This window comes from Pan paniscus, chromosome 18 (genome assembly GCF_029289425.2).
Source record: "Pan paniscus chromosome 18, NHGRI_mPanPan1-v2.0_pri, whole genome shotgun sequence".
Taxonomy (NCBI): Eukaryota; Metazoa; Chordata; class Mammalia; order Primates; family Hominidae; genus Pan; species Pan paniscus.
In genome coordinates, this window is record NC_073267.2 from 65193100 (window position 1) to 65217739 (window position 24640).

The 24640-nt window shown below is 48.4% G+C and overlaps 1 protein-coding gene across 3 annotated transcripts in view; it reads left to right on the forward strand.

The window, feature by feature from the left end:
* Positions 1–359: 359 nt before the first annotated feature.
* Positions 360–24640, forward strand: part of LOC100984384 (liver carboxylesterase 1-like) — a 36886-nt gene continuing 12605 nt past the window's right edge. Inside the window, exons 1-8 of one of the 3 annotated variants that reach the window (XM_034940193.3) lie at positions 360–537; positions 4527–4731; positions 7222–7366; positions 9438–9571; positions 12618–12771; positions 14383–14490; positions 17902–18006; positions 20865–20903. In XM_034940193.3, the coding sequence (XP_034796084.2) occupies positions 441–537; positions 4527–4731; positions 7222–7366; positions 9438–9571; positions 12618–12771; positions 14383–14490; positions 17902–18006; positions 20865–20903 (987 nt within the window). In that variant the 5' untranslated portion in view covers positions 360–440. Of the gene's footprint in view, positions 538–4523; positions 4732–7221; positions 7367–9437; positions 9572–12617; positions 12772–14382; positions 14491–17901; positions 18007–20864; positions 20904–24640 lie in introns of all 3 variants that reach the window. The other 2 variants (XM_034940192.3, XM_055099205.2) reach the window with 2 other exon arrangements.

Below are 24640 nucleotides of genomic sequence, written 5' to 3' on the forward strand. Positions count from 1 at the left end.
GTGGCTCTAAAATTTTTAAACTTTTTCTGAGGACCTTAGACCAAAGTCTCCCTTTGCCTAAAAGGATCTGCCTGCTGGTGCAGGCCTTGGGGGGCCTTCACAGTGCACTGAGGTTAGAGTCCTGCAAGGGAGAAACCCTTATGCAACAAGTAGTTGGGCGAGTTTATTAGCTCTCTGTAATTTGAGAGTATAGACCAGACTGCTTTGATGAAACACGCCAAGAGGCTTTTATTGTGGCTTCCAAGGATAGAAGAGGAAAAGCAGGGCAGGCAGGCTGAGACCTGGCGAGTTGGGACTGTGGGTAGGCGTCGCCCAGGGAGATCTGGAGAAAGGGAGGGCTTTTCTGATCTCTCCCAATTAGAGGATTAGGCAATTGGCGGCGCAGGGCGGTAGCTCAGGGCGGGGCTGAGCTCCCAGCTGGACAGCGCAGTCCCTCTGAGATGCAAAAAGACCTTGCAGGCCCTGAGAGCTGTCGTCTTTCCAAGATGTGGCTCCGTGCTCTTGTCCTGGGCACTGTCGCCGCATCCACGGCTTGGGGTGAGTCCTTCCGAAATCAAATATGCGGGGCACTTTTTGAAATCCTTGTTCTGGGCCGAGGTGGGCGCAGATGCGTAGAAAGGCAAAGACACAACAGGTCCGGCTCCGCGGCGGTGCGCGCCCTCCCTACTTGCACTCGGACTTGGAGCAGCTGAGCCCGGCCAGCCTGGCCCGCGCGGAGACGCAGGGAGGGTGAACATCCTGAGACCGCCCTGCCCTGCTCGCCCCGATGCAGGCCGGCAGCCGGCCCACCTCACGCCGCACACACGAGAAATTTAGGCAGCTCAGTTTATTGTCCCATAATTCTTCCCGTTATGGCTGGATCACGGAGAGCGGCTCAGGAGAATATTAAGAGCATCGACTCTGGAGCCAGAGTGCCTGGGTTTGAGTTCCCGCTGGGCGCTTCCTCGCTGCGTGTCCTTAGGCAAGGGACTGCGCTATTCCGTGCTTGGGTTACCCCCTCTCTGAAATAGAGGTGGCACTGCTGCCTACCTCACTGGGCTTTGGTGAGGAGGAAATGGGTCGTTGTTTCTAAAGCACTCTTGGCAGCGCCTGGTATGTAGAAAGCACGAAAAAGGAGTGGATAAATAAAGGCGTTGTTTAAAAACGTAGTGTATGAGTAGAAAATTTGAGCTGTGGTCAGGCCACTATATCAGGACTTCTTGCCATTAAAAAGACAGTTTCTTACTCATGTTCTCAACAGGAAGGGGACACCAGTGCGCGGGGCACAAGGGGAAGTAGCAGAGCCTGGGGAGGGGACAGGGCGGATCTGAGGCCAAGGGGCTTTTACTGTGGCTTCCAAGGATAGAAGAGGAAAGGCAGGGCAGGCAGGCTGAGGACTGGCGAGTTGGGATACTTCAGGGGGCTCTGGGGCAGAGGGGCTGTTCCCAGTTGTCTGGTACCCAGACCTGGCATAATTAGGGCAGGTGGGTAGTGGCCAGGGCATGGCAACCTGATCAAAGACGCAGTTGGGGTGTGGGCTCCGGGTTGGCTGGACCCTGGGAGGGACAGTTTCTCCGATGTCAGCAAAGCCTCAGATGCCAGAGCATCAGAATACAGAAAGCGAAACAGATGGTACATAGAGGGGTGCAGCGAGAGGCCTTGAAATACCCCCGTGCCATTTTATAGACAGAGAAACTGAGACTCACACAGGGAAATGTACTTGCCCAAGGTCAACCCGAAAATCATGCCTAGGTCTGTCTCTGGGTCCTGAATCCTGACATCCCAGCCCCGTCTGCATCCTGTCTTCCTTCTGGCAGCCTGACACTGTGAGAGCTCTGGAACTGTGGGGAAGGGCAGAGGAAGAGAGGAAGCTTATTTGGAACTGAATGTTCCTTTACCTCTGGTTACTCCTGGCAATGCCATCCATTTCCTTCCTTAGGAAGACCATACAGGCTGCCTCCACTTCCTCAATTTCCTCTTCTGTAAATTGGGCATGTTGATGCCTACCCAGCAAGGCTTATTTGAAGATGAATTTAAACAAACTGGAATGCATGCCTGGCACATAGTAGGTGCCCACCATGTTCATGCTTCATATAACATCAGCGGCAACTGCTCTTTTTCCCATTCTTCTTTCTGCTTTCCCCCATTCACTCACTTTTTCACCCTTGGCAATCTGGCTGCCATCCACCTCATCCTGTTGAAGTGAATCCCTGAGCTGAAACGGACCAGCCCAGTGGTTTCTTCTCTGCCTTGACCCTCCTCCACCTCCCTGAAGTTCTCAGCAATCTTAGCCCGCATCTTGTCCTCTTCTCCCTGGGCTTCCAGGATGCTGGGACATTCTCTCCTTCCCACTCTGATGGATCTTCGATCTTGGCTGTAGTGGTCTCTGTGTTTGATCTTTGTTTTTTCCCTTCCCTCTCACACTGGCATCTTCAATGAAGCCATACACAACCATGGTATGTACCCTCACTGTCTAGAAGATTCTGCCCTGCTCCCCCACCAGGCTTCCTTCCAGTCTTGAAGTGCGCTCGTCCTGTGGCACCATCTTGCCAGGATATCCCACTGACATCTCCACTGAGCCTATGTAAACAGGGACCCAGCATCACAAGCCAGCTCTTTGGTCTTCTTTATCTTCCATGTCCCCAAAACTGGTCAGGGACCACATTTGTCTTTCTTTTCTTTTCTTTCTTTCTTTCTTTTTTTTTTTTTTTTTTTTTTTTGAGATAGAGTCTTACTCTGTCACCTAGGCTGGAGTGCAGTGGTGCAATCTCAGCTTACTCCAACCCCCGCCTCCTGGACTGAAGCGATTCTCCTGCCTCACCCTCCCAAATAGCCAAGATTACAGGCACACGCCATGACGCCTGGCTAATTTTTGTATTTTTAGTAGAGATGGGGTTTCGTCATGTTGGCCAGGCTGATTTCGAACTCCTGACCTCAAGTGATCTGCCCTCCTCAGCCTCCCAAAGTGCTGGGATTACAGATGTGAGCCCCTGTGCCCAGTCTCCAAGTCTTACAAAATACCTTTTAGACATCATCATATTTCTTCATAAATATTTTCTTTTTTATTTAAAATTTTAAAATAACGTGGGGGTGAGAAGGATTTCAGGTGAAGACTAGAAATCCCATACAGTGCAGAAAACATGGAAATCACCAAGAAAACAGGCCACCTGTAATGCCACCACCCATTGCTATGTTGATAAACATGCTTTCAAGGAAATTCATCTCAATGTTATTTGTAATTAGCAACAACAACAGAAGAAGTCAAGTTAAATATTCTCAGTATGGGGTTGGCTGTTGTTGAGACATGGATGCTGTTGTGTAACTGGGCTTTGCATAGGGAGTTTCCATTGCGATTGGATATTCCCCTGTAAGATCAAATCTGAATTGTTCTGTTCTGCTGTGGCCCCACATTGAGGGAGGTATTGACTTCTTCTCTGTATCCAAAGCAGAGCAGCTGGGAGGACAAGAGGCTGGAAATCATTTCCCAGGAGGGAAGCTCAGACAAATTGAGGTGACTGGAGCCAGACAGGACCTCAGGGTTGGGCGGCAAGATCAAGTGTCTGAAAGGCCACAGGCCACAGATCAGATCAGGCCAGTGTGGTCCCATGGCAGGTACTACCAAGGCTTATGCGGAGGCTGCGGGAAATGAATTTCAGCTCAGTGAGGAAGCATTATCTGTGCTGCAGGAATGGAGCAGACCTGCCCAGGGCCACCAGAAGAAATGTACCTCGACCTGATCATTTCCCTTAACTGGAACGGTTCCTGCTGCTTATTTGTCCATTAAAGAAAACTCAAGCGCTTAGCCTGGCATTCTAGGCCCTTCCTGACATGCGCTGTCTCATTCCAGGAATATTTTCCACTCCCCCCAGACTCCACCTGGTACATGTGGGCCATGTCCACATTCTGCATTCTGCTCTGCATTCTGCTGCTCGGAGCCTCAGCAAATTCCCTTCTCACTGCTGTGTACCGCTCCCTGCTTCTCATCTCCCCTCATTCAATCCTCCCCTACTGCAAGTCCCAGCTCCTCCATGATGCCTGCAATCAGAAGGCCTTGCCCCCTCTTCTAATTCCCGGACTGCCTTATGGGTACCTCTGCCAGGACATGGCCACTTCTTTCTCGGCTATAGCCCCAGGTGTATATGTGACCCTTCCCTACTAGGGTCAGTGCTTGTGAGAATACGGGGCACCTCTTGTTCATCCTCTCATCCAGTGTGCGGCTCAGTGCCAGGATTCTAATGGATAAATGTTTCCAGAGGCTTCTAAGGGGGAAGCTAAATGTCTTGTTCTTTCCTAGTAGCTGTCCTTCTTGCATTTATTTTTAGCTGGATGTTTTTATGCCTCCAATTCTAATTTGCTCCTTAAACCAGCTCAATGGGTTAGGAAGGACATTGATCCTCATCCCTATTGTACATCAAGAGAAACTGAGGCCTAGAGGGTTTAGGTGACTTATTTAAGGTCACTCACTTAGAAAGTGGCAAACTCCACCTGGAATCTGGGTCCAGTCTTTTGCCTCTGATTCATCCTGATTTCTTCTCCATGTCCAGCAGGGCATCCGTCCTCGCCACCTGTGGTGGACACCGTGCATGGCAAAGTGCTGGGGAAGTTCGTCAGCTTAGAAGGATTTGCACAGCCTGTGGCCGTTTTCCTGGGAATCCCTTTTGCCAAGCCCCCTCTTGGACCCCTGAGGTTTACTCCACCGCAGCCTGCAGAACCGTGGAGCTTTGTGAAGAATGCCACCTCGTACCCTCCTATGTAAGCTGTGGCGTGTGTCCTTGGGGATGTTCACCTCAAAGTGATGCAGGAAGGAATCAAGGCAGTCCCCTGATGGGCTGATCCTTTGCTCTGGAATCCTTAAGATCATTGTAGATCCTTAAAAACATTCCAGAACTCTCACAGCATTCTGGAGTCCATTATTTAACACATGTTTTTTGAGCACCTACTGCGTGCCAGGCGTGTTCTGGGTTCTTGGGATCCATTAGTGAAAAAGCAAAGATCCCTAGGTTCATGGAGCGTGCATTCTAGCAGGGGGAGACAGATAAGAACAATATGCAAATTACTCCGTGGATTATGTGATATGATAGAACAGGAAAAGTGCCTTGGAAACAAAGAAGCAGTTAAGCAGGTGAGGGAGATCAGAAGGAAGGATCCCATGAATTCCGCTGTCTTGAATTTTGACATAGTAGGGGAGAGGAGTGGGCCAGGAGGTGTGTGAGTGGCAAGTGTACTGAGGTGTCCACTCGGCAAGTGCTCAACTCTCAGGTGTGCCCACCTCCCTATTTCTGAGGAGAGCAATGGCAGGTTTGTCCATTCACCCTGGCCAAGCTGGGAAGAAAAGCCCAAAGTTTCTAATTGGCCTCACCACCTCTCCCCAGGGTACAAAGGACCCTACAGGCATCAGAGAAGACCCCATTCATCTCGGCAGCCAGGCATTTGGAGGGTTTCCAGCAGCCCACCTCTGGCTGCCTTCTTTTCTTTCCTTTTCTAAAAAATAATATTTACTGTTTTTATTTTCTGAGTGCAAATGTTATATATACTTATTACAGAAAATTTAGGAAACTCAGAGAAGGAAAAGTAAGAAAATTAAGATCACATACAATATTCCACCACTCAGAGCAGCTGTCAATATTTTAGATGGTGAAGTATTATGATCTAATATTTCGTTTGTATTCCAGTATTTTTGCCTGTTGCTATACTTTCTTCCTTTAAAATGGAGTGCTATGTTCAGATAACTTGGATGCTTGCTTTGCTCTTTAAGTATTTCTTGACCATCATTCTATGCCATTAAATAGCACAGCCTGATATTAGCAGCTGCATTACATTTGGTATTGCATCATAATTAATTTCCCCAAGCTTTTATTTGGTGTCATTAGGTTACATATGAAGTTTTTGATAATATAGAGAGCACTGTGATGAATATTTTGTAGTGAAACCTTTATGCCCATTCATGAATATTCTAGGATAAGTTCCCAGAAATGACATTTCTGAGTCAAAAAGTATATGTTTTGTTACAATTCCCTGCCAAAGTATTCCACCTACACTTCTCCCATTGATGGATGAAAATCTCCATTCATCAGATTTTTTACAGTGCTTGGGGTTATTAAAATTGTTTTTGGTTATTGGGTAGGCAAAGTGATAATAATAATAGCAATATTATTTTCCTCTTTAGTTTGCATTTATCCGAAGACCAGTGAGGTTGAGTTCTTTTTCCCTTTCTTCACATTGGAATGTATTTTTATTATGATGATGATTATTATTATTGTTATGCCACTTGTACTTCGTGATCTGTAGGAAAACCTCTCAGGATGGAATCAAGAAGTCATCTTTGCTGGCTCTGATTCTGTCACTTGACAGCTGTGTCATCCCAGACCCTGAGTGCCTCAGTTTCCTCATGTACCTAGTGGGGGCAGTGATGCCTGCCTTCGGGTACTTTGAGATCTGGGACTGTTGCTTATAATATACTTGTGTATAAGCACCACGTGGCTTGGATCTACCTGGCTATGTAACCTTGGGCAGGTTCTCTAACCTCTCTGGGTTTCAGTTTTCTCATTTGTAAAATGGAGATAATAGAACCTACCTAATGGGACTAGTCTGAGGCTTAAATGAATTAATACATAAAGTGTATTTAAAATAGTGCCTGGAACACTGGGAGGACTCAATATCTATTACCAATGTTCATCTATGTTGTATCCTTGAGATCTTTCATCAGGGCAACCAACAGCACTTGCCTGGGATAGGCGGATGGTAGATAATCTTGGCATGTCAGGGCTGCAAGACTCATGTAGAAATCAATCCTCTCACATAGACCTGGCAGATTGGGACCCAGAATGTGAAAGGAATTCACCCAAGGTCACCCCATAAATGCGTGGGAGAGACAAAACTAGAGCACGGTTCTCTTGATGTCGTCCCACAAAGATTTTACCCCTAAGATATTGCGAGAAATGTCACCTCCAAGGGAGGATCAGTGTATTGGTGCTCTCCCCTCCTTGATGCTGGGAGTTCCAAAGGCTCCGGGAAGGGAAGAGGTGTGAAGCCCTTCTCACTCTGCTTGGTCTTAGGAGACCTTAGTGAGTCCCAGCGCCCCTACCTGAAGCCCCTGATAGCCTCCTACCCACTACAATGACGTGAGTCTGTAAATATCAAGTCCATTTTCAGGCTTAAACCTCCCAGTCCAAGGCGCTGCCCTAGAAGACACCTCACTTAGATCTGGCTGAACTTCAGGGATTCTTCTTTCCCCCTCCCCAGGTGCACCCAAGATCCCAAGGCAGGGCAGTTTCTCTCAGAGCTATTGACTAACAGAAAGGAGAACATTCCTCTCAAGCTTTCTGAAGACTGTCTTTACCTCAATATTTACACTCCTGCTGACTTGACCAAGAAAAACAGGCTGCCGGTAAGCCGTGGGATCCCCTGGTCAAGGCGTGTCAGCGCCAGTACCCCGGATCTTCTGGGGCAGAATGGAAGGGGATGAAGGCAGCTTGAGGAGGGAGCTGCACAGGCCAGGATTGTTTCAGGACCCCAGGGCCTCCACAGGAAACACTGGTTTTCCACACGTCAGTTTCCCCTCATGACATAGGGACTCTGGGGGAGTTTGCTGTGCCTCTTTAATGAATATCTTAATGGTTCCAAGTTCCCTCATGATAATAGAAGGATGAGAATGATTACTTTTAGTTACTAGATTAAAAATCTGATACCCAGAGTGGGTAAGACATGATTTTCAGTAATGTTAGCAATGGAAAGAACTTAGAGAAAAGCCAACACCCCAACTCTTCCTTTTCAGATAGAGAAACCGAGGCCCAGACAGGGAAGGAGAGGTCACCCAGTAGGGTAGTTTTGGCTCAAGTCTTCTGATCTTCAAACCAGTGCTTTTGACAGAAAGTAGGGCATTGAGCTTGTATGTGGCCTTTCTCCAGCACAGCAACATTCATCTGGGGTAACTTTCACTGTCCAGGTACGGGTGTTGGGGGTGGAGCCTGGGACAATCCCAGAAGCTCTTCCTTTTGCCTTTGGCCAAATATCTGGGATTTTTTTGTACCTGATATCCCTCCCTAATTGTATTGGCAAAGACTGATGACCCAATGTGTCAGCATTTCCCAAATAAACAAAGGGCAGGAGATGGGGCTGGCTGCCAGCTGCAGGGTGGGGAGGGTCTCCTGGCAAGGAAGGCCACCCCAGGGTGGACGAGGAAGGGGTGCCACATCCAGCCAGTCTCGCAGGAGCACCATGGCATGGTGCCCAGGAGTTGGGGAGCAGATCTGTGAACATGGGACTAGAAGTTGGCCCTACATGTGCTTCGTGAGACACAGGAAGTGGGAGAAATGTTTACTCATTCATTCATTCATTCATTCATTCATTCTTCTATTGTGTACTCAGTGCCCCATATACACCATTAGACCTGGGGCTTCAGGGAAAGGAGGAACATGAACCCACTCCACACAGCCCCTGCCTTCAAGGATCTTGCCTTCTGGGCTGTAGAGACATACCCTCCCTTCAGCACATTACTGCAGGTCAGCCCTCGGGCTCAGCCTTCAAACAAATATGAATGCACACTCAGTCCGTCCACAGGAGGCAGGCAGGGATTAGCAGTTTGGGAGAAACAGGAGCTCTGGGAACCTGGAGGCAGGAGAACCACCAGGAATGGCCACAGGTTCTAGAACTACACGTGCTTAGAAAAGCACTTTGTACATAGTTTATATTATGAGTTCTTTTATATTTCATGAATAATATTATTACAATATTATTATTTTAGCCACTCTCACTTCTTCCCCACTATGTGGACTTTTAAAATGCAAGAACCTTGCGTTAGGAATTGTACCTACTCTCATCCTCGGGTATTAGCAGAGTCCCTGTCACATAGTAAGTTCTCAGACAGTGTTAGTCCATTGATTGAAGGCATCCTGAAGAGGGTGGGTTTTAGGCTGGGCTCTACAGGATGGATAGGATCTGGGGATGCAGAGGCATAAAGGAGGCATTTGAGGAAGAGACACCATCACAGGCATGTGTGCTTCTCAAGACAATCATTCATGCACAGAGAAGTTTACTTCACCATGAGAGAGTTAACTGATTTTAAGCTGAGATACAAGGGCTGCCCCATAGGTACACGGAGTGCATGAACTGTCCAGGCTTGAGGGTGATGGGAGTGAGGGGGAGAACATGACATCCTTAGCCTTTGCTGTGTCCATGATGAGGTTCTCAGCATGAAGAGCCTTGCAGGCAGGAGGCACTGGAGGCTGGGTGGAAAGGAAGGGGCAGCCAGGGTATGTGCAGTGGGGTGGTGGCTTGGGCCCCAGTTGGGAGAATTATGGAGGAAAGAGACTGCCTTTTGCAACCTTGCTGGGCACTTGTGAACTTTGGGTAACATCGTCCTTCAGTTGTGACCAACATGTAGGTCACCAAACAAGATGCCCTCTGAGTGCTCCCTGGCTCTGCGTCCTGTAACTGGTATGTTGCTTCCCCCTGCCCAGGTGATGGTGTGGATCTATGGAGGGGGGCTGATGGTGGGCGCAGCATCAACCTATGATGGGCGGGTCCTCGCTGCCCAAGAAAACGTGGTGGTGGTGACCATTCAGCACCGCCTGGGCATCTGGGGATTCTTCAGGTAAGAAATTGGACTCTCCTCACTGCACCTTTGGCCCCCAACATGAGGCTGCTAGGACCAGCTCCGGTCATGTCAGCCCTCAGGAGACCTTAGCTAGGTTCCTCATTGTAGCATGCAAGCACCTTCATAACTGGACACTACCTACCCTCTCACTCCCCAGCCACACTCATCCACTTGCCTCTGAGCTTTTGTATGTGGTGTTCCCTCTGCCTGGAATGCTTAGTCTACCTAAAGAACTCCTCTTCATCCTGCAAGACCCAGCCCCCAGTTACTTCCACTGAAAGACTCATCTCCTTTTCATCTGTGCTGCTCCCACACATTGCATTTCTCTGTCATGGTAGCTAGCAGGCAGCCCAGCTGTTGAAGGCTGACGCATCTGACTTCTCGTGGAAAGGAGGGAAGGGGCAGAGTCATAGAGGGAGCTCAGGGCATGTTGTGGGTGAAGGAATGGGAGCTGCAGATGGTGGGGTGTGGGAGCATCTGACCCCTTCCAGGAGGAGTGTTGGGGCCCACTCACCCCATTTTCTGCTTGAAATCTGGCAAGTGCGGGAAGTAAGGATGGAGTCCTCCTCATCAGGTCTCCATGGGGACAGGAGTCAGATCTCCTTCAAGGTGTAATTACTATAAGCCATGTCTTAGTGTGGCCATCCCAGCACCCCAATCCCGAGTGAGTGATGCGAGGGCTGTGGGAGGGATTCCACTCACTCATGAGACGGCCTAGGGAGATGGAAGATGGGTTCTGGTCTACCCATCAACAAGGCATCCCAGGCCAGTCTTGGCTGTATCACCTTCATCCCTTTCAGCCACAGCCTGTGACTCTGCTCCCCATTACAATAAAGCTGCCTCATGATCTCTCTCCACTTCCTCTCCTCCGTGTGTCTCCTCTACTCATGACAGCAGGTTTCTTCCTGAACACGCCACTCAGCTGGTCTTATCACGGCCATCAATGACCTCTCCCTGCTCTCCACCGAACCTCTCAGGACCTCCCAGCAGCAGCCAATGGCCGCTCAGCTTCTGTGACATGCTTCCTTCCCAGCCCCTTTCCTGGTCCCCCCTCTTCCCTGTCCACAGGCCTCTCTTGTCTCCCTCTCCCTCCCTAATTCCCAGTGATCCCAAGGAGCAGCCCAGAGCCCCTGTTTCCAGCCCACCTCACCTTTGAAGCCCACAGGCATCACTCACTACCTTCTCCCTGCCCCTGGCTGTCTAAAGGGTACCCTGCTCTTCCCAGGGACAAGCTGAATCCTTGACTCCTACTGCCCCTCCCCAACAGAGACCCCCTCCTCCTCACCATACCTCCACTCAGCTGCTGCTGCCACATCCTCCCGTGGGATCAGGAGAAGGCCTTGTGGGCAGCCTGGACTCTCTTTTCTCACAACCCTCTTGGCTCCACCTTCAGAATCCACTACTTCGCACCTTCTCCCTGGTTCCTACCCCAGCCAAAGCTCTCTGTCTCTCACCTTGATTATGATCTTAACACTTTCAGATCTCTGCCGCTTTTATACTGAGGCTGAGTCACACAGTACCGAGAGTGATCACTTAACACATGCATTGAATCATGTGATGCCTCTGCACAAAACCCTGCGGGGGCTTCCCATGCTCCTTAACATGACAGCCGAAGTTCTTGCCAGGCCCCAGGGCTCTCTCTAGCTGCACATCCTGACACATTTTCTTTCATTGGGCCCCAGGGCCTTCGCACTTGCTTTTTCTTCTGCCTGGAATTCCTTTCTTTGGGTATTTGCAAGGCTCACATGCTCGTTGTGCTTGTTTTATGAAGATCTTTACCTCCAAGACTTCAAATGCCACTGCCTCCAAAAGGCCTTCCCTGGTTGCAATCTGAAATGGCACCCCCTGTCCCACCCCTGTTTTTTCCTTACTCCATTTTATTTTCCTCAATGCACTTTCACTACCTGACATCATTATATTCTCTTTATATATCTGTTTATCTGCTTGTGATCTGTAGTGGGAGCTCAGTGTCGTCACAGGTTTTGCCCTTTTTGCTCTCAGATGTGCTGTAGCTCATAGGACAGTGTCAGGCATACAGTAGATGCTCAGTAAACAGTTGCCAGTTGAATGAATGCAGAACCATACATTACAACTGTAGCAAGGCAAGGCAGGGTCTCAGAGATGCTGAAGCCCAGCCTTATTCTGTTTTTTTTTTTATTATTATTCTTTAAGTTCTAAGGTACATGTGCACAACGTGCAGCTTCATTACATAGGTATACATGTGTCATATTGGTGTGCTGCAGCCGATAGCTGGGCATTTACATTAGGTATATCTCCTAATGCTATCCCTCCCCGCTTCCCCACCCCACGACAGGCCCCAGTGTGTAATGTTCCCCACCCTGTGTCCAAGTGTTCTCATTGTTCAATTCCCACCTATAAGCGAGAACATGTGGTGTTTGGTTTTCTGTCCTTGCAATAGTTTGCTCAGAATGATGGTTTCCAGCTTCATCCATGTTCCCACAAAGGACAAGAACTCATCCTTTTTTATGGGTGCATAGTATTCCATGGTGTATATGTGCCACACTTTCTTAATCCAGTCTATCATTGATGGACATTTGGGTTGGTTCCAAGTCTTTGACATTGTGAATAGTGCCACAATAAACATATGTGTGCATGTGTCTTTATAGCAGCATATTTTATAATCCTTTGGGTATATACCAAGTAATGGAAAGAAGCCCAGCCTTATTCTGTTTTTTGTTTGTTTGTTTTTTTTTTGAGATGGAGTCTTGCTCTGTCACCCAGGCTGGAGTGCAGTGGCACCATCTTGCCTCACTGCAAGCTCTGCCTCCCAGGTTCATGCCATTCTCCTGCCTCAGCCTCCCAAGTAGCTGAGACTACAGGCACCCGCCACCACGCCCGGCTAATTTTTTGTATTTTTAGTAGAGACGGGGTTTCACTGTGTTAGCCAGGATGGTCTCGATCTCCTGACCTCATGATCCACCCACCTTGGCGCTTGTTGAGAGCCGCCAGCCGCATCTGTTGTCCTGAAGGTCCTGCCATGACATCTCTGCTCCCCACTCTCAACCTGTTCTCTTCCTCACAGCACAGGGGATGAACACAGCCGGGGGAACTGGGGTCACCTGGACCAGCTGGCTGCCCTGCACTGGGTCCAGGACAACATTGCCAGCTTCGGAGGAAACCCAGGCTCTGTGACCATCTTTGGAGAGTCATCGGGAGCAGAAAGTGTCTCTGTTCTTGTGAGTCTTCCTTGCACCGGGCCCAACCCCACTGTTGATGTGATGCTGATGAGACCTCTTGGACACCTGTCAATCCAGCTATGCACACCTCTGCTTACAATGCCTGGATTCAGGACTGACCCTACTCACTGTCCAGCATCAGGAAAGCTAAAGACCAAGCTCTTCTTGGCCCCCAGGAAGCTCAGGGCTCAGCTTAGCGTCCCGAATCTCCAGTTGCAGCCTGCAATGGTGGCATTCCCCTCTTCTAGCTTGGTTGAGCTCTCTCTGTCTCTCTCTCTCTCCCACTCATTTTAATATGAAGATTCACTTCCCTTCTCTTGGAAAGTAGGGATAGGCATAAATTATGAGTAAGGGCAGGCAAAGACAAGAGGTGGGTGGAGGTATTGTTTGGCTCAAATCCAGATCTACATGTGGAGGGGACATGGACACTGAGCATGCTGGGGATTCCTCTGGGGTGGTCTGATGGCTGGTTCATGCCCAAGAAGGAGGCAACAGCCTCTGCGACTGAGAGGCCAGCTGAGCTAGGGCAGGCAGGTGAGAGGAAGGAGGGATGGACCCGGGGATAAGGAGGGATGGGGCAGGGGTTGTGGGACACAGACACAACCTGGGGGTGTGAGGAGTCCTGCTAGGGTGGGGGATTGGGTGCAGGAGACACTGGGGGAGCTGGGATCAAAAACCAGATGAGAAGTGCCAGGAGCTGTAGGAAGCCTTCCGCCTGCCTGGAGGTGGGCAGAGGGTCAGCCCCCTACTGGAGTCTTCAATCCTGTGTTGGTTTTGTAGTTGAATACGCAGAGGAAAACATTTTTATACTTTTTAAAGCAGAGAAAAAGGAAAAATACAGATAAGCCCAAGAAAAACAAAAGCCATCTACAATCCCACAACCCAGGGATAGACACTGTGCTCAGTTTGACATGGATTTTTCTAGTCTTCTTTTCCATGACTTTATAGCTATCTGTCCATCCATCTATCCATCCATCTACCTATCAATAGATCTATCATCTATTATCAATCTTTGTCTTTTTTATTTACGAAAGTACTTTCCTGAATATTATAATACAAAATGAATACTTTACTAAATATTAAATGTTTTCCCTAATAGTACATTTTAGAGTTGCACAGTATTCCACGATAAGAATGAAAAATCATTTATTTGCCCAATCTCATAATATTGGACCCTTGGTTTTATGTCCAGTGTGTACCACTGTAAACAGCAGAGGCATCCTTAGAAATCTTTGTGTGCCTCCAGGATCATTTTTTTGGATAAGCCCTGAGTAACAGAGATGCTGTATCGGAAGTTGTGGCTAGGAGATGCTAAGCTGCCTTTCCAATACCTTTGTTGGTTAGGCTGGGCTGCCACACACCTCCTGTTATATCCCTGCCCTGTGCCCTGTCCGGATCCCACTTAGGTTCTCTTGGGTGGGAGGTTCTCTTGGGTGGGAGGTGAGCCTGGCAAGCAGGCCAAGTGAGTTTAGTGGCCATTGTGTCTACTGAGCCCAGGATCTCAGGGGAATGGGCCAGGGCAGAGCTGAGGTGGATGTAGTCCGGAACAGCGAGGGAGTAACTGACCCCACCTCTGAACATGAACTCTCCTCCCCTCCATTCTGCTGCCAGATTTTCTCTCCATTGTCCAAGAATCTCTTCCACCGGGCCATTTCTGAGAGTGGTGTGGCCCTCACTCCTGCTCTGGTGAACGAGGGTGACATCAAGCCCCTGGCTGAGGTAAGTCTCCCCCTCGACGCCCCCACCCCTCGACTCTGTGCTTCTGAATCCTCAGGGGTCGCTCTTGCCGTGGGTTCTAGCTGATGTTCTCCTAGAACCACTGAAGCCCTACCAGTAGCTGAGCAGGAAGTGCGAGGAGACACCCAACCTCTCAGTTGCACAGCCGGGCAAACTGACACAGGGCTTGGAAGGGATTTTCCAAGGGCAGCAGGTGATCAGGTCAGAGCTGAGACTCCAGCTCATGGGCCTAGACAGCCAGTACAGTGCCCTGTCTGTGACCATACTCCTCCTATGTGCCAGGACCTGGTGCCATGTTGGGCAGTGATGGTGTCTTATGTCTCTCAGGGTCTGAGTTCTGTGGACCCACTTGTGGGCTGTAGGCCTGAAGCGGTTCCACACTGAGCACCTGATAACCAGGGGTGGTTCCTGGAGAATTCACTCACTGATTCATTTGTTCACACAACAAAACTAGGTGAGTAAGCGAAGGCAAAAAGAAGAGGTGTGCAGAGGTCATTTTTGGCTCAAAGCCAGATGTCCGTGTGGAGGGGACATGGACGCTACATGGCCCTATGTGGCTCTGCATTCTAGCCAGACACCTAACACCCTCCCCAAGCTTCTGCTATAATGTAGGGAATAGATGAATAGTTACAGAATCACACAACTAGAAAGTGTCACCTATGACAAGAGCAGTGAAGGTGAGGTACTTGCTGCCACAGCAGAATCTAAAGAAAGCATTGAGTCCTGGGGCAGGAAGAGGTTACCAGGGAAGGCTTGCTGGAAAAGTGACTAATGAGTCAGGAGCAAGGAACGTCCAGGGAGTAGGAGCAGCATGTGCACGTGTCCTGTGGCAGGAGGACGCATCCCAATCACGAGGGAGAGACAGAGACAGGGCCGACGTGGCCAGAGCAGGGAGAGCAGGGGGAGCGTGGTGAGTACTGAGAGCAGGGACATTGGGAGGGGCCACCCTGCACAGGACCCTGGCAAGGATTTTGTCATCATCTGGAGAGTGGTTGGAAGCCAAAGGAAGAGGTGATCGATAGGAATCCAGACCTAGGCTGAGGATCGCCCACTGGAGCCAGTGGCGTGGAGGAATTTGGTGGCTTTGAGAGCTTGTTTGGGGAAAGCATTCAAACTTAAAGGGCTGGTACATTGGAGGAGAGAAAATGGGGATGCCAAGAATTTTTAGAATTTTTGAGAATATTTTTAGAATTCATTGGTTATAAGGAACAGTTGCCCATTGACCAGACTTAAGTCAAGAAGGAGGATTGGCTAGATGTGGTGGCTCATGCCTGTAATTTCTGAGAGTGATGTGGCCCTCATTCCTGCTCTGGTGGAGAAGGGTGACGTCAAGCCCCTGGCTGAGGTACGTCTCCCGCTGGATGCCCCCAACCCCTTGGCTCTGTACTTCTGAATTCTCAGGGGTCATTCTTGCCATGGGTTCTAGCTGATGTTCTCCTAGAATCACTGAAGCGATTGGGAGTTAGGGGCGGAAGGCTTGCTTGAGCCCAGGAGTTAGAGACCAGCCAGGGCAACAAAGTGAGACCCTGTCTCTACAAAAAGCAAAAAACTAAGCTGGGCATGGTGGTGCAAGACTGTGGGCCCATCTACATGGGAGGCTGAAGTGGGAGGATCACCTGAGCCCAGGAGGTCTACGCTGCAGTGAGCTGTGTTTGCACCACTGCACTCCAGCCTGGGCAACAAAGCAAGACCTTGTCCCAAAATCTTCTTTTTAAAAGGAGAATTTATTTTTTCAAGGAAATAGAGATCTGGGAGGATGGGCTTTGTGCAAAAACAGGAAGCAGAAATTACAAAATGATAGGAATCCTAGACTCTGTTACTCTTGTTCTCTCTCTCTCTCTTTCTCTCTGTCTATCTTTCTCTCTCTCTCTCACCCTCTACTTCTCCCTGTCCCTGTTTATTTATTCGAGAAACACCCTGGGCATTGATTCTGTCCGAGATCCTGCACGGGGCTCTGGGGGCATGTGCACTTGCCCTGACTCCCCGACCGTGGAGCCTGCCTGCTCTCCCTCTGTGCCCTTCTTTCTGGCTGCACTTTGATTCCAGTCTGCATGAGCACCCTATCTGCCCCTGAGCTTAAGGACTCTCCATTGGTTCCAGAAAGTAGTCAGGCTGTCTTTTCTGTTGTGAAAAATGAGTGTTTTTTACATTAGCAGCTCTCCACCCCGATTCCAGTTCACTTAGGAGAGAGGCTCACTGTCCCGTCTTTGCTTCGATGTCCCTAACTCTTAGAAAAGTAGGAAACCACAGTATGCTGGGCAGACTGACCCCAATGCCTAGGTCAGGCAGAAGGGAGCCCCTACCTCGGGAGGGCTTTTTAAATTTTTATATTTTTTACATTTTTTTAAAGATGAAAAGAGGTTCTTGGTGTATTAATTATTGTTACTCTGTGGCTTGACTTAGGACAAAGGTGCAGAGACAATCGCCCATGGCCAAATCTGGATCTATGCCTGCATGGCCCTTGAGCTAAGGATGACTTTTTTTAATCATATGAAATTCAAATTTCATTGTCCATAAAGGAAGTTTTCCTCGAACACAGTGACACCCTTTCATTTACCTTGTGTCTCTGGCTGCGTTTCATGCCAACAGCAGTCTTGAAGTTGCAGCAGAGACCACGTGGTCCGCAAAGCCTCAAATATTTACTATTTGGCCTTTGGTGGGCACATTGCTGACCTGTGGCCTAAAGAGTCATGTTTGATTACTGCTTGGGACTCTAGTACACAAATGTGCAGGTGGAAACTCCTGGCTGTGCCACAGATGCCTCACTCAGCTGAGAAACCCTATCTATGTCTTGCAAGGGACAAGACCCTGTTTTTCTTTAGAACTCATCTTTAAAGCACATTCGCTACTCTCTGAAGCGCCTCTGTGTGAATCATCTTATCTAGGCCTCCTGCAATTCTGCACATGTTTATTGCATGGGAGACATGGCACTCTCCCACAAGTATTAACTCATGAGGTAGGTGCAGTCATTATTCCCATCCATGGGTGGAGAAACCAAGGCCCAAAGAAATCAGGTGGACTGCCTGTGGCCTAATGCCTGGTAAGTGGAACAGACAGGATTTGAAAGCAGACAAGGAAATTCAGGATTCCATGCTCTCTACCCCCGCTCCACTTCGCCTTTCTTGACACATTCAGCTTGAGATGATTATGTCCATTTCAATGGAGATAAGGTAGCAGAGATGAGAGATTACATAATTGACCCATGTTACAATTGAGATTAGCAACAGAGGCAATGCTCCTTGGGACCTGGAACCCACACTTGTGGGTCTACGGTATCTTCTGCTGCCCCCTGCCGCTAGTACAAGTTGGGCTTGGGATAGAATGCCACTTTCCATGTTGATGGAAGGAAGGGACTTTGCTCTTGAACTCTGTTGTTGCTTGTGATCTTTGCAGCAAATTGCTAACACTGCTGGGTGTGAAACCACCAACTCAGCTGTGATGGTTCACTGCCTGCGACAGAAGACGGAAGAGGAGCTCTTGGAGACGACACTGAAAATGGTAGGTTGCCTGTTCCCGTAGCCCAAACCCTGTAAACTTGGTCCCAGACTTCTTCATTTCAGCGGTCCTCTTGCCCTGGGACAGTTACCTGGGACAATTTCTCAAGTCTCAGGAGTCTCAGTATCTGAATGGGCAATCTAATTTGTCCTTTTTTATTGAAAAATGACACAAATGTAAAAAAAAAAGTCCAAAAATAACACGATAAAAAACTGACCAAATTTACTATTTGACCAAAATTTAATATTTTGCCATTCTTGTTTTCAGATGTGTTTTTGAGGAACTAAACATTACACATTCCCAGGGGACACCATCATCCTGAATTTGGGGGATGGAAATATTAAGCTTAAAGATTTTCAGAAAGATGTCACAAGTTATCTTGGTTGACTTAGAAACTGTCTGTATTAGACCTAGTGGTGGTCCAGTTTTCTAGATTTTCTGAGACTCTGACTCAGTTGTCATCCTAGGATAGTCATCCATCCACTCAATCATTAATCCATCTACAATGAACTTCTTATCCATCTACGTGTTCACTAATTCATCCAATTCACTGATATCTTTTTGTCAGTCTAATATCAATCTGTTCATAACTTTTTATTTACCTATTTTCAATCAATCCACCACTCATGCACCATCCAGCCACCATATATCTTAACTCTGTCACCCATTCCTCTAAAACCAACAATCCAATTATCACCTATCTGTTAGTTTTCACCCATCTATTCATGTATCCATCCAATTCAACTGTACTCCAGCTATTGGCGAAGCCATCCATCCCTCCATTTATCCACCCATCCATCCATGCTAAGTATGTAGGGGTGTGTGTTAGAGGTAGTGAAACAGGCATGAAGTGGACATAGTCCCTGCTCACAAGGAACTATCCAAAGAGAAACACATTCACATACTTCGCAGGTTGACTATAGTGGCAGCACAGAGGGGAAGCATTCATTGTAGTCATGAGGGATGCTTCACAGAGAAGGTGGAGGAGCCAAATTTGAGACCAGACAGTGGACTTTGGGAGTTCATGCCCTTAACCCTGACTCCACCTTATCTTTCCTGAGAAATTCAGCTTTCAGATCATTGTGCCCATTTTAATAGAGGTAACAGAGACAGAGAAATTTTGTAATTGGCTCATGTCACAATTCCAATTAGTTAGAAGCAACACTGTGGGACCCAGAACCCACACTTGTGGGTCTAGAATATCTTCTGCCATTCCTGCTGTCCTCACAAACTAGGACTTGGGGACCTTTAGAATTGGTAGACAGCCGTGGCAGTCTCTCATCACAGGGAAGCCCAGCAGGACAAACATCCAGATGACACAGCACCCAGGGCCATTGGGAACTATTGCCTTTGAGGGAGAAGGGTGTGAATTCCAAGCTCGGGAGTAGCCTGATCCCTGGACTCTCTCCTTGGACCCGAGGCTACTCCTGGATCCCAGGGTCGGCCTCTACCACTGGACTCTGCTTGTGTTTCCATGGGTTGAGTCCAATGTGGTCTTGGGGCTTAGGTCTTGGTTTAGGCTCTAAGTGACCAAAGTATTCAAGGAATTAAAACACAACTGTTTTCTAATGCCTAGAAGGAGGCAAATATTCCAGCAATTCTGCATGTGGCATCAGAGGACCCAGCTTAAAAGGAAAAAGTTGGTGACTTTGGGAAAATCCAGCCCTAAGATCCTGGGACATCCTTCTGAGATTTTCTGAAATCTTGTGGAAGCGCCTCCATGATTACGCACTGCCTCCAGTACACACACATACAGACACACAGAGAAACACACACACATAGACACACACACAGAAACACACAGAGACACACACAAACACACACAACAAACACACAGAGAAGCACACAGAGACACAGACACACAGAGACACACACACACACCCAGACACACACACAAAAAAAACCACACACACACACACACTCCTGGCTAGTGGGACTACAATCCTTAATGGAGAGAACTGCACTAATTACTTCTTGTGAACAGGTCAGACATGTGAGCTACACTGCAACGCTACAATCACTGCAATCTTCGTGAACACACACCAAAGAGAAGCATGGGGTAGGATGAGTTTCAGTGAGTTGTATGAGTCAGAGCTGTGTAATGGGAGATGCGAAAACTCCCCCAAGGTGCCTTGAACGGAAAAAGGAATGCGTGGGAATAGCATCCTCGTGTTAAGTGAAAAACTCAGGAATTGAGGGCTTCAGGCATGGCTGGATCCAGATGCCTATGGGATGTTATTGAGAATCTACCATTCTCTATCCTTCAGCTTTGCACAACTCTGTGTTGACTTCACTCTTAGGCAGATATGTCTCCTGGGAAGGTTAAAGACAACAACGCTCTAGAGTTACATCCTATCTGCTTCGAAACCCTCTTTCTAAACAATTTCTGCAAAAGCTCTGGGGAAACTCTATTGGATTGACATGGGTGTATGCCCATCCCTGAACTAATATCCCCAATCAGGGAGAGGGAGCACCCACGGTCACATATAGATGCCTGAATTCATGAAGTGATAGGGGAAGAAAGAGTTCCCTGAAAAAGAATGGGGGTGTTCTTCCCTGGGGAACAGAAAGGGGAGAGGGATGGGGGACAGGGCAGGCTCCAAAAGCAGGTGTTCTATCCAGAGCTCTACCAACCCTGGCTAAGAGTCCCCAGCCCATCCTTCCCATACCAGTGCCCACTCCTCCATTATATGCCTTCACCCTGTGCTCAGGCCCAGCAGAGCCAGAGTCCTGCCCACTTCCTCTGGGCCCAGCCAGCTCGGCACCAGGAGGGAGAACCTGACACCTCTGTTGCCCGCTCACCCATCTCAGTGTTCTCCTGGGAAGCCTCTCACCCACATCCTCTGCCTTTGTCTTCACAGAATTTCTTAACTCTGGACTTACATGGAGACCCCAGAGAGGTAAGGACATTTTGTTTCTCGATTGTGGGTTTTGAGTCTTAGCACCTTTAAGCTCCAATTAACTATGAGTGAAAGAATCCTCTCTCGGGTAATTATAGGAACTCCTGTGTGCTTGATGCTGAGGCCCAGAGAGGGGCAGTGACTCACCTGGGTAACACAGCCAGGAAGACTAGTGGCTGGCCTGGCTAACTAGTGGAAAATGGAAAACCCATTTTCCTGACTCCCAGTCCAGTGCTCCCAGGCATCACCTCTGTGTGCCCTGGGCTCTGCCCACTACCCTGCTTTTTTACATTTTCTGCTCCCCAAAATGGCACTATAGGAGGAGGCTGAACCAGAACCTTCCACTCTCAGGAGGCAGAGATAACAGCGATGATTAGCCACGGAGGGAGGAAGCCTAAATCTCAGTCCAAGGACACTCGTCTCCTCCCAGCACACAGGAAACTCCAACCGTATCCTCCCGATCTCCTCACCCCCACCCCCACCTCCCAATGGGTTGACAGTTCCTGATGACATCACCTCTGCAGCATCTTACAATCCTGTCCTCTCTGCTGCCTTCCTGGAGGTCACAGCACTCTCCTAAATGGTCATGGGCAGAGTACATGAGATTCATTCAGCAAAGACTTAATAAGCACTTCCTATGTGCCAGGACTTGTTTAGGAGCTGGTGATATAGGAGTAAAACAAGAAAGACTCCCTGCCCTCGTGGGACCTTCCATTACAGTGCAGGGGGAGTGCAATAACAAAGCAAATCAAGTATGTATTCCATTTGATGGTGTGCAGCATTAGGGGATAGAGTTTGCGGGTGGTTTCAATTTAAGTAGCAGGATCAGGGAATGGCTCAATGAGAAGGTGGCATTTGAGCCAAGCTCTAGAGGAGGCAGGAAGCCAGCTGTCAGGAAACCTGGGGAATCCTATTCCAGGCAGAGGGAACAGCCACTGCAAAGACCCTGACGGATGTGGCAGGTCGAGCTGGAGAAGACCAAGTGTAGGGAAAGACTGGCATGAGGCTAAAAAGGTAATGGGAAGTGGGAGAGGGATCATTTAAAGTAGTTGAATTTGGACTCAGAGCAAGAGGGGAAGCTTTTGGAGGTTTTGAACAGAGGAGTCACATGATCTTAGATTTCACAAAGGTCTCTGCCCCTGGTGTTCAAATAGACTGTAGGAAACAGGCAAAGTGGATGCAGCTGACCAGCTGGGGGGCCGCTGCATTGCCATAATCCAGGCAAGGGCTCCTGACTGCTTAGGGCTGTAGTAGTGGGGATGGGAGGAATGGTTGCAGTCTGGATGTCTTTGAAGGAATAGCTGAGAGGATTCGCTGATGGATAGGATGCAAGGGGTAGGAAAGGGGGAAGAATGGAGGATGCCCTGAGTTTTCTGACACAAGCCTGGTCATGCCCACACAGGACAGCTACTTGAAACCTCTGAGTGAACAGCAATCACTTGTCATTGTTGCTGATGGCAGTCTTCCCACTTTGCCGCCACTGAACTAGGGCAATCCTGTCTCTCTCCTCAACTTTGATCCTTTTCTACTTCACATCCTCTCCCCAATTCCATGTCTCATGGTACAGCTAGACTGGCCTTCCTTAACAGAGTTAGAGCACGTCACCCCCACTTCTTAAAAGCCTGACCTTCCTTATGAGACAAATCCCCTTCCCTCCATGGAGTTAGTCCTTCAAAACACACCTGCGTGCGCACTATGTGCCAGACTGTACAGAAAGTAGGCTCTGCACCTGTCCCTCTCTCTAGAACCTGCCCCATGGCATTTTTCCAAGCCCAGAACTCTTGGGTGTTTCTGGAATTTACCCTGCATAGTGACATCTGTGTCCTTTTGCTAATGTGGTTCCCACTCTTTAGAAATTCTCACTCCTTTCCTCACGTGTCAATACCATTCGCTGCCCAGAGCCCACTGCAGGCGGGCAGCACCTCCTCCACGTAGTCTGCCCTGCATCTTCCTTCCAGAGGGGCTGCTTCTCTTGCTGGCCTCCCACGGCAGCCCTGCCTGAACTGCACAGCCTCTCAAGGCACCCAGACTTGCACCCCAATCCTGTTCCGTATTGTCAGCCGTATTGGATTAGGATCTGCGCCTTGTCCAGCTGGGTCTGGTCTACTTTTCAGAACATCTCCCACAGGCAGCCCAAACTAGCTTGTCATTCACTGGCTTTTGTAGAGCAGATCAAAGGTCCCAGAAGCCATAGGGTCTCAAAAAGGCTAGGAATTTTCCAGTTCCATCTGACATCCAGGAGGGAAATACGGCCCATAGGGCATGGAGCTGGGAAGATGGCACAGAGGACTGGTGTCTATGAGAGGGACCCACAGCAACCTTGCTAACAAGTAATACCTAACAGTTATTCAGCCCTTCCAGACACCAAGTGCTGCGCTAAGTATTTTGCATGTATTCGGCCATTTAATCCTCACAGTAACTCACCTCTTAGATGAGAAAACTGAGGCCCAAACAGGTGAAACTCGCAGCCAGTAAGTAGCAGAGCCAGGCTTCAGATCCAATTAATCCGGTTTCAAAGTCCATGCTCTGTTTTGAACACCACTGTGACTAAATATGAAATATAACCACACCAAGAACCAGCTGCCCTGATGACAACACGTGAGTCGGGCTCTCTCTAATCTGTGACCATATAAAAAATTATTCATCAAAGGTAAAACCTAAAATTAGGACATGGATCAATATACTGTGAGTTCATCACTGATTCTTTTATTCATGATTTTCTCTCTAATAGGGAATCAAGTCCTAGTATAGGCTCCTTGAGTGATGAGGGTTCAGTACTTCCTCAAAGCCACCAATGGATCAACAACAGCTCTTGTTTAAATGCAGATAGATAGCGTAATCTCTTCCTCATTAATCATGGATTCTGTGTTTATAAATTCACCTGCTTCCTAAAATGTCCTTATAACCCACAAATCGATACTGGTGGCACTTTCGTGGTCACACACAGGCAGGCACAGAGAAGCGGAAGCTGGATTTGCATGATGGGCATGTTCCATCTGAGATCCGGCGAGGCAACCTTATCTTCTTGTTTCATCTCTCATGCTAACAAGTGTCCTCTTCGTGGTCTATTTGGTGCCAAGTGTTCTGCATTTTTGTGCTTTTGTGGTGATGTCACTGTTTAGAGTGCCCCCAAGAGTAGTACTGCAGTCTGGCATTCCTCAGCTAAGCAGGCTGTGCTGTGCCTTACCGGGAAGGCGCCTGTGTGAGACAAGCTTGGGTAGTACCACTGGTCATGCATTTGCTGTTGAGAAATCCACAAAACTGCACATCCAGGAAAAGGAGGAGGAAATTGGCCAATTCATACATGAGGCTGTGATGGGAAGTGCTAAAGTAACACCTACTGTGTGATGCAGCTGTGGAAAGATGGAAAAGCAACTACATTGGGAGATTCATGAGATGATGAAGGAATTTTTAAAAAGCAGGATGGACAGCACTGTTGTGAGGTTGAAAACTAAGGACATTTGCAGTCATGTTCCCCATGGTCACAAAAATGGGAAGGCCTTTCCAGCTGGTGTTTTATTAAAAATAATCCTACTTATAATTAATTCTTTGTAAGACTTATGTACTATATAAAGTGTCTTTCAACAGAAACCCACACATAAAAGAAGGTTGATGAAAATGTTGTGGCCAGAGGTTTGCAAGGACCTAACCCAGTGTTTCCCCTTTGAGTGATGACTCTGTATTCTCTAATTCAGCACTCGTGGGAGCTTTATCGGAAGCAACTGCTGGAACTACCA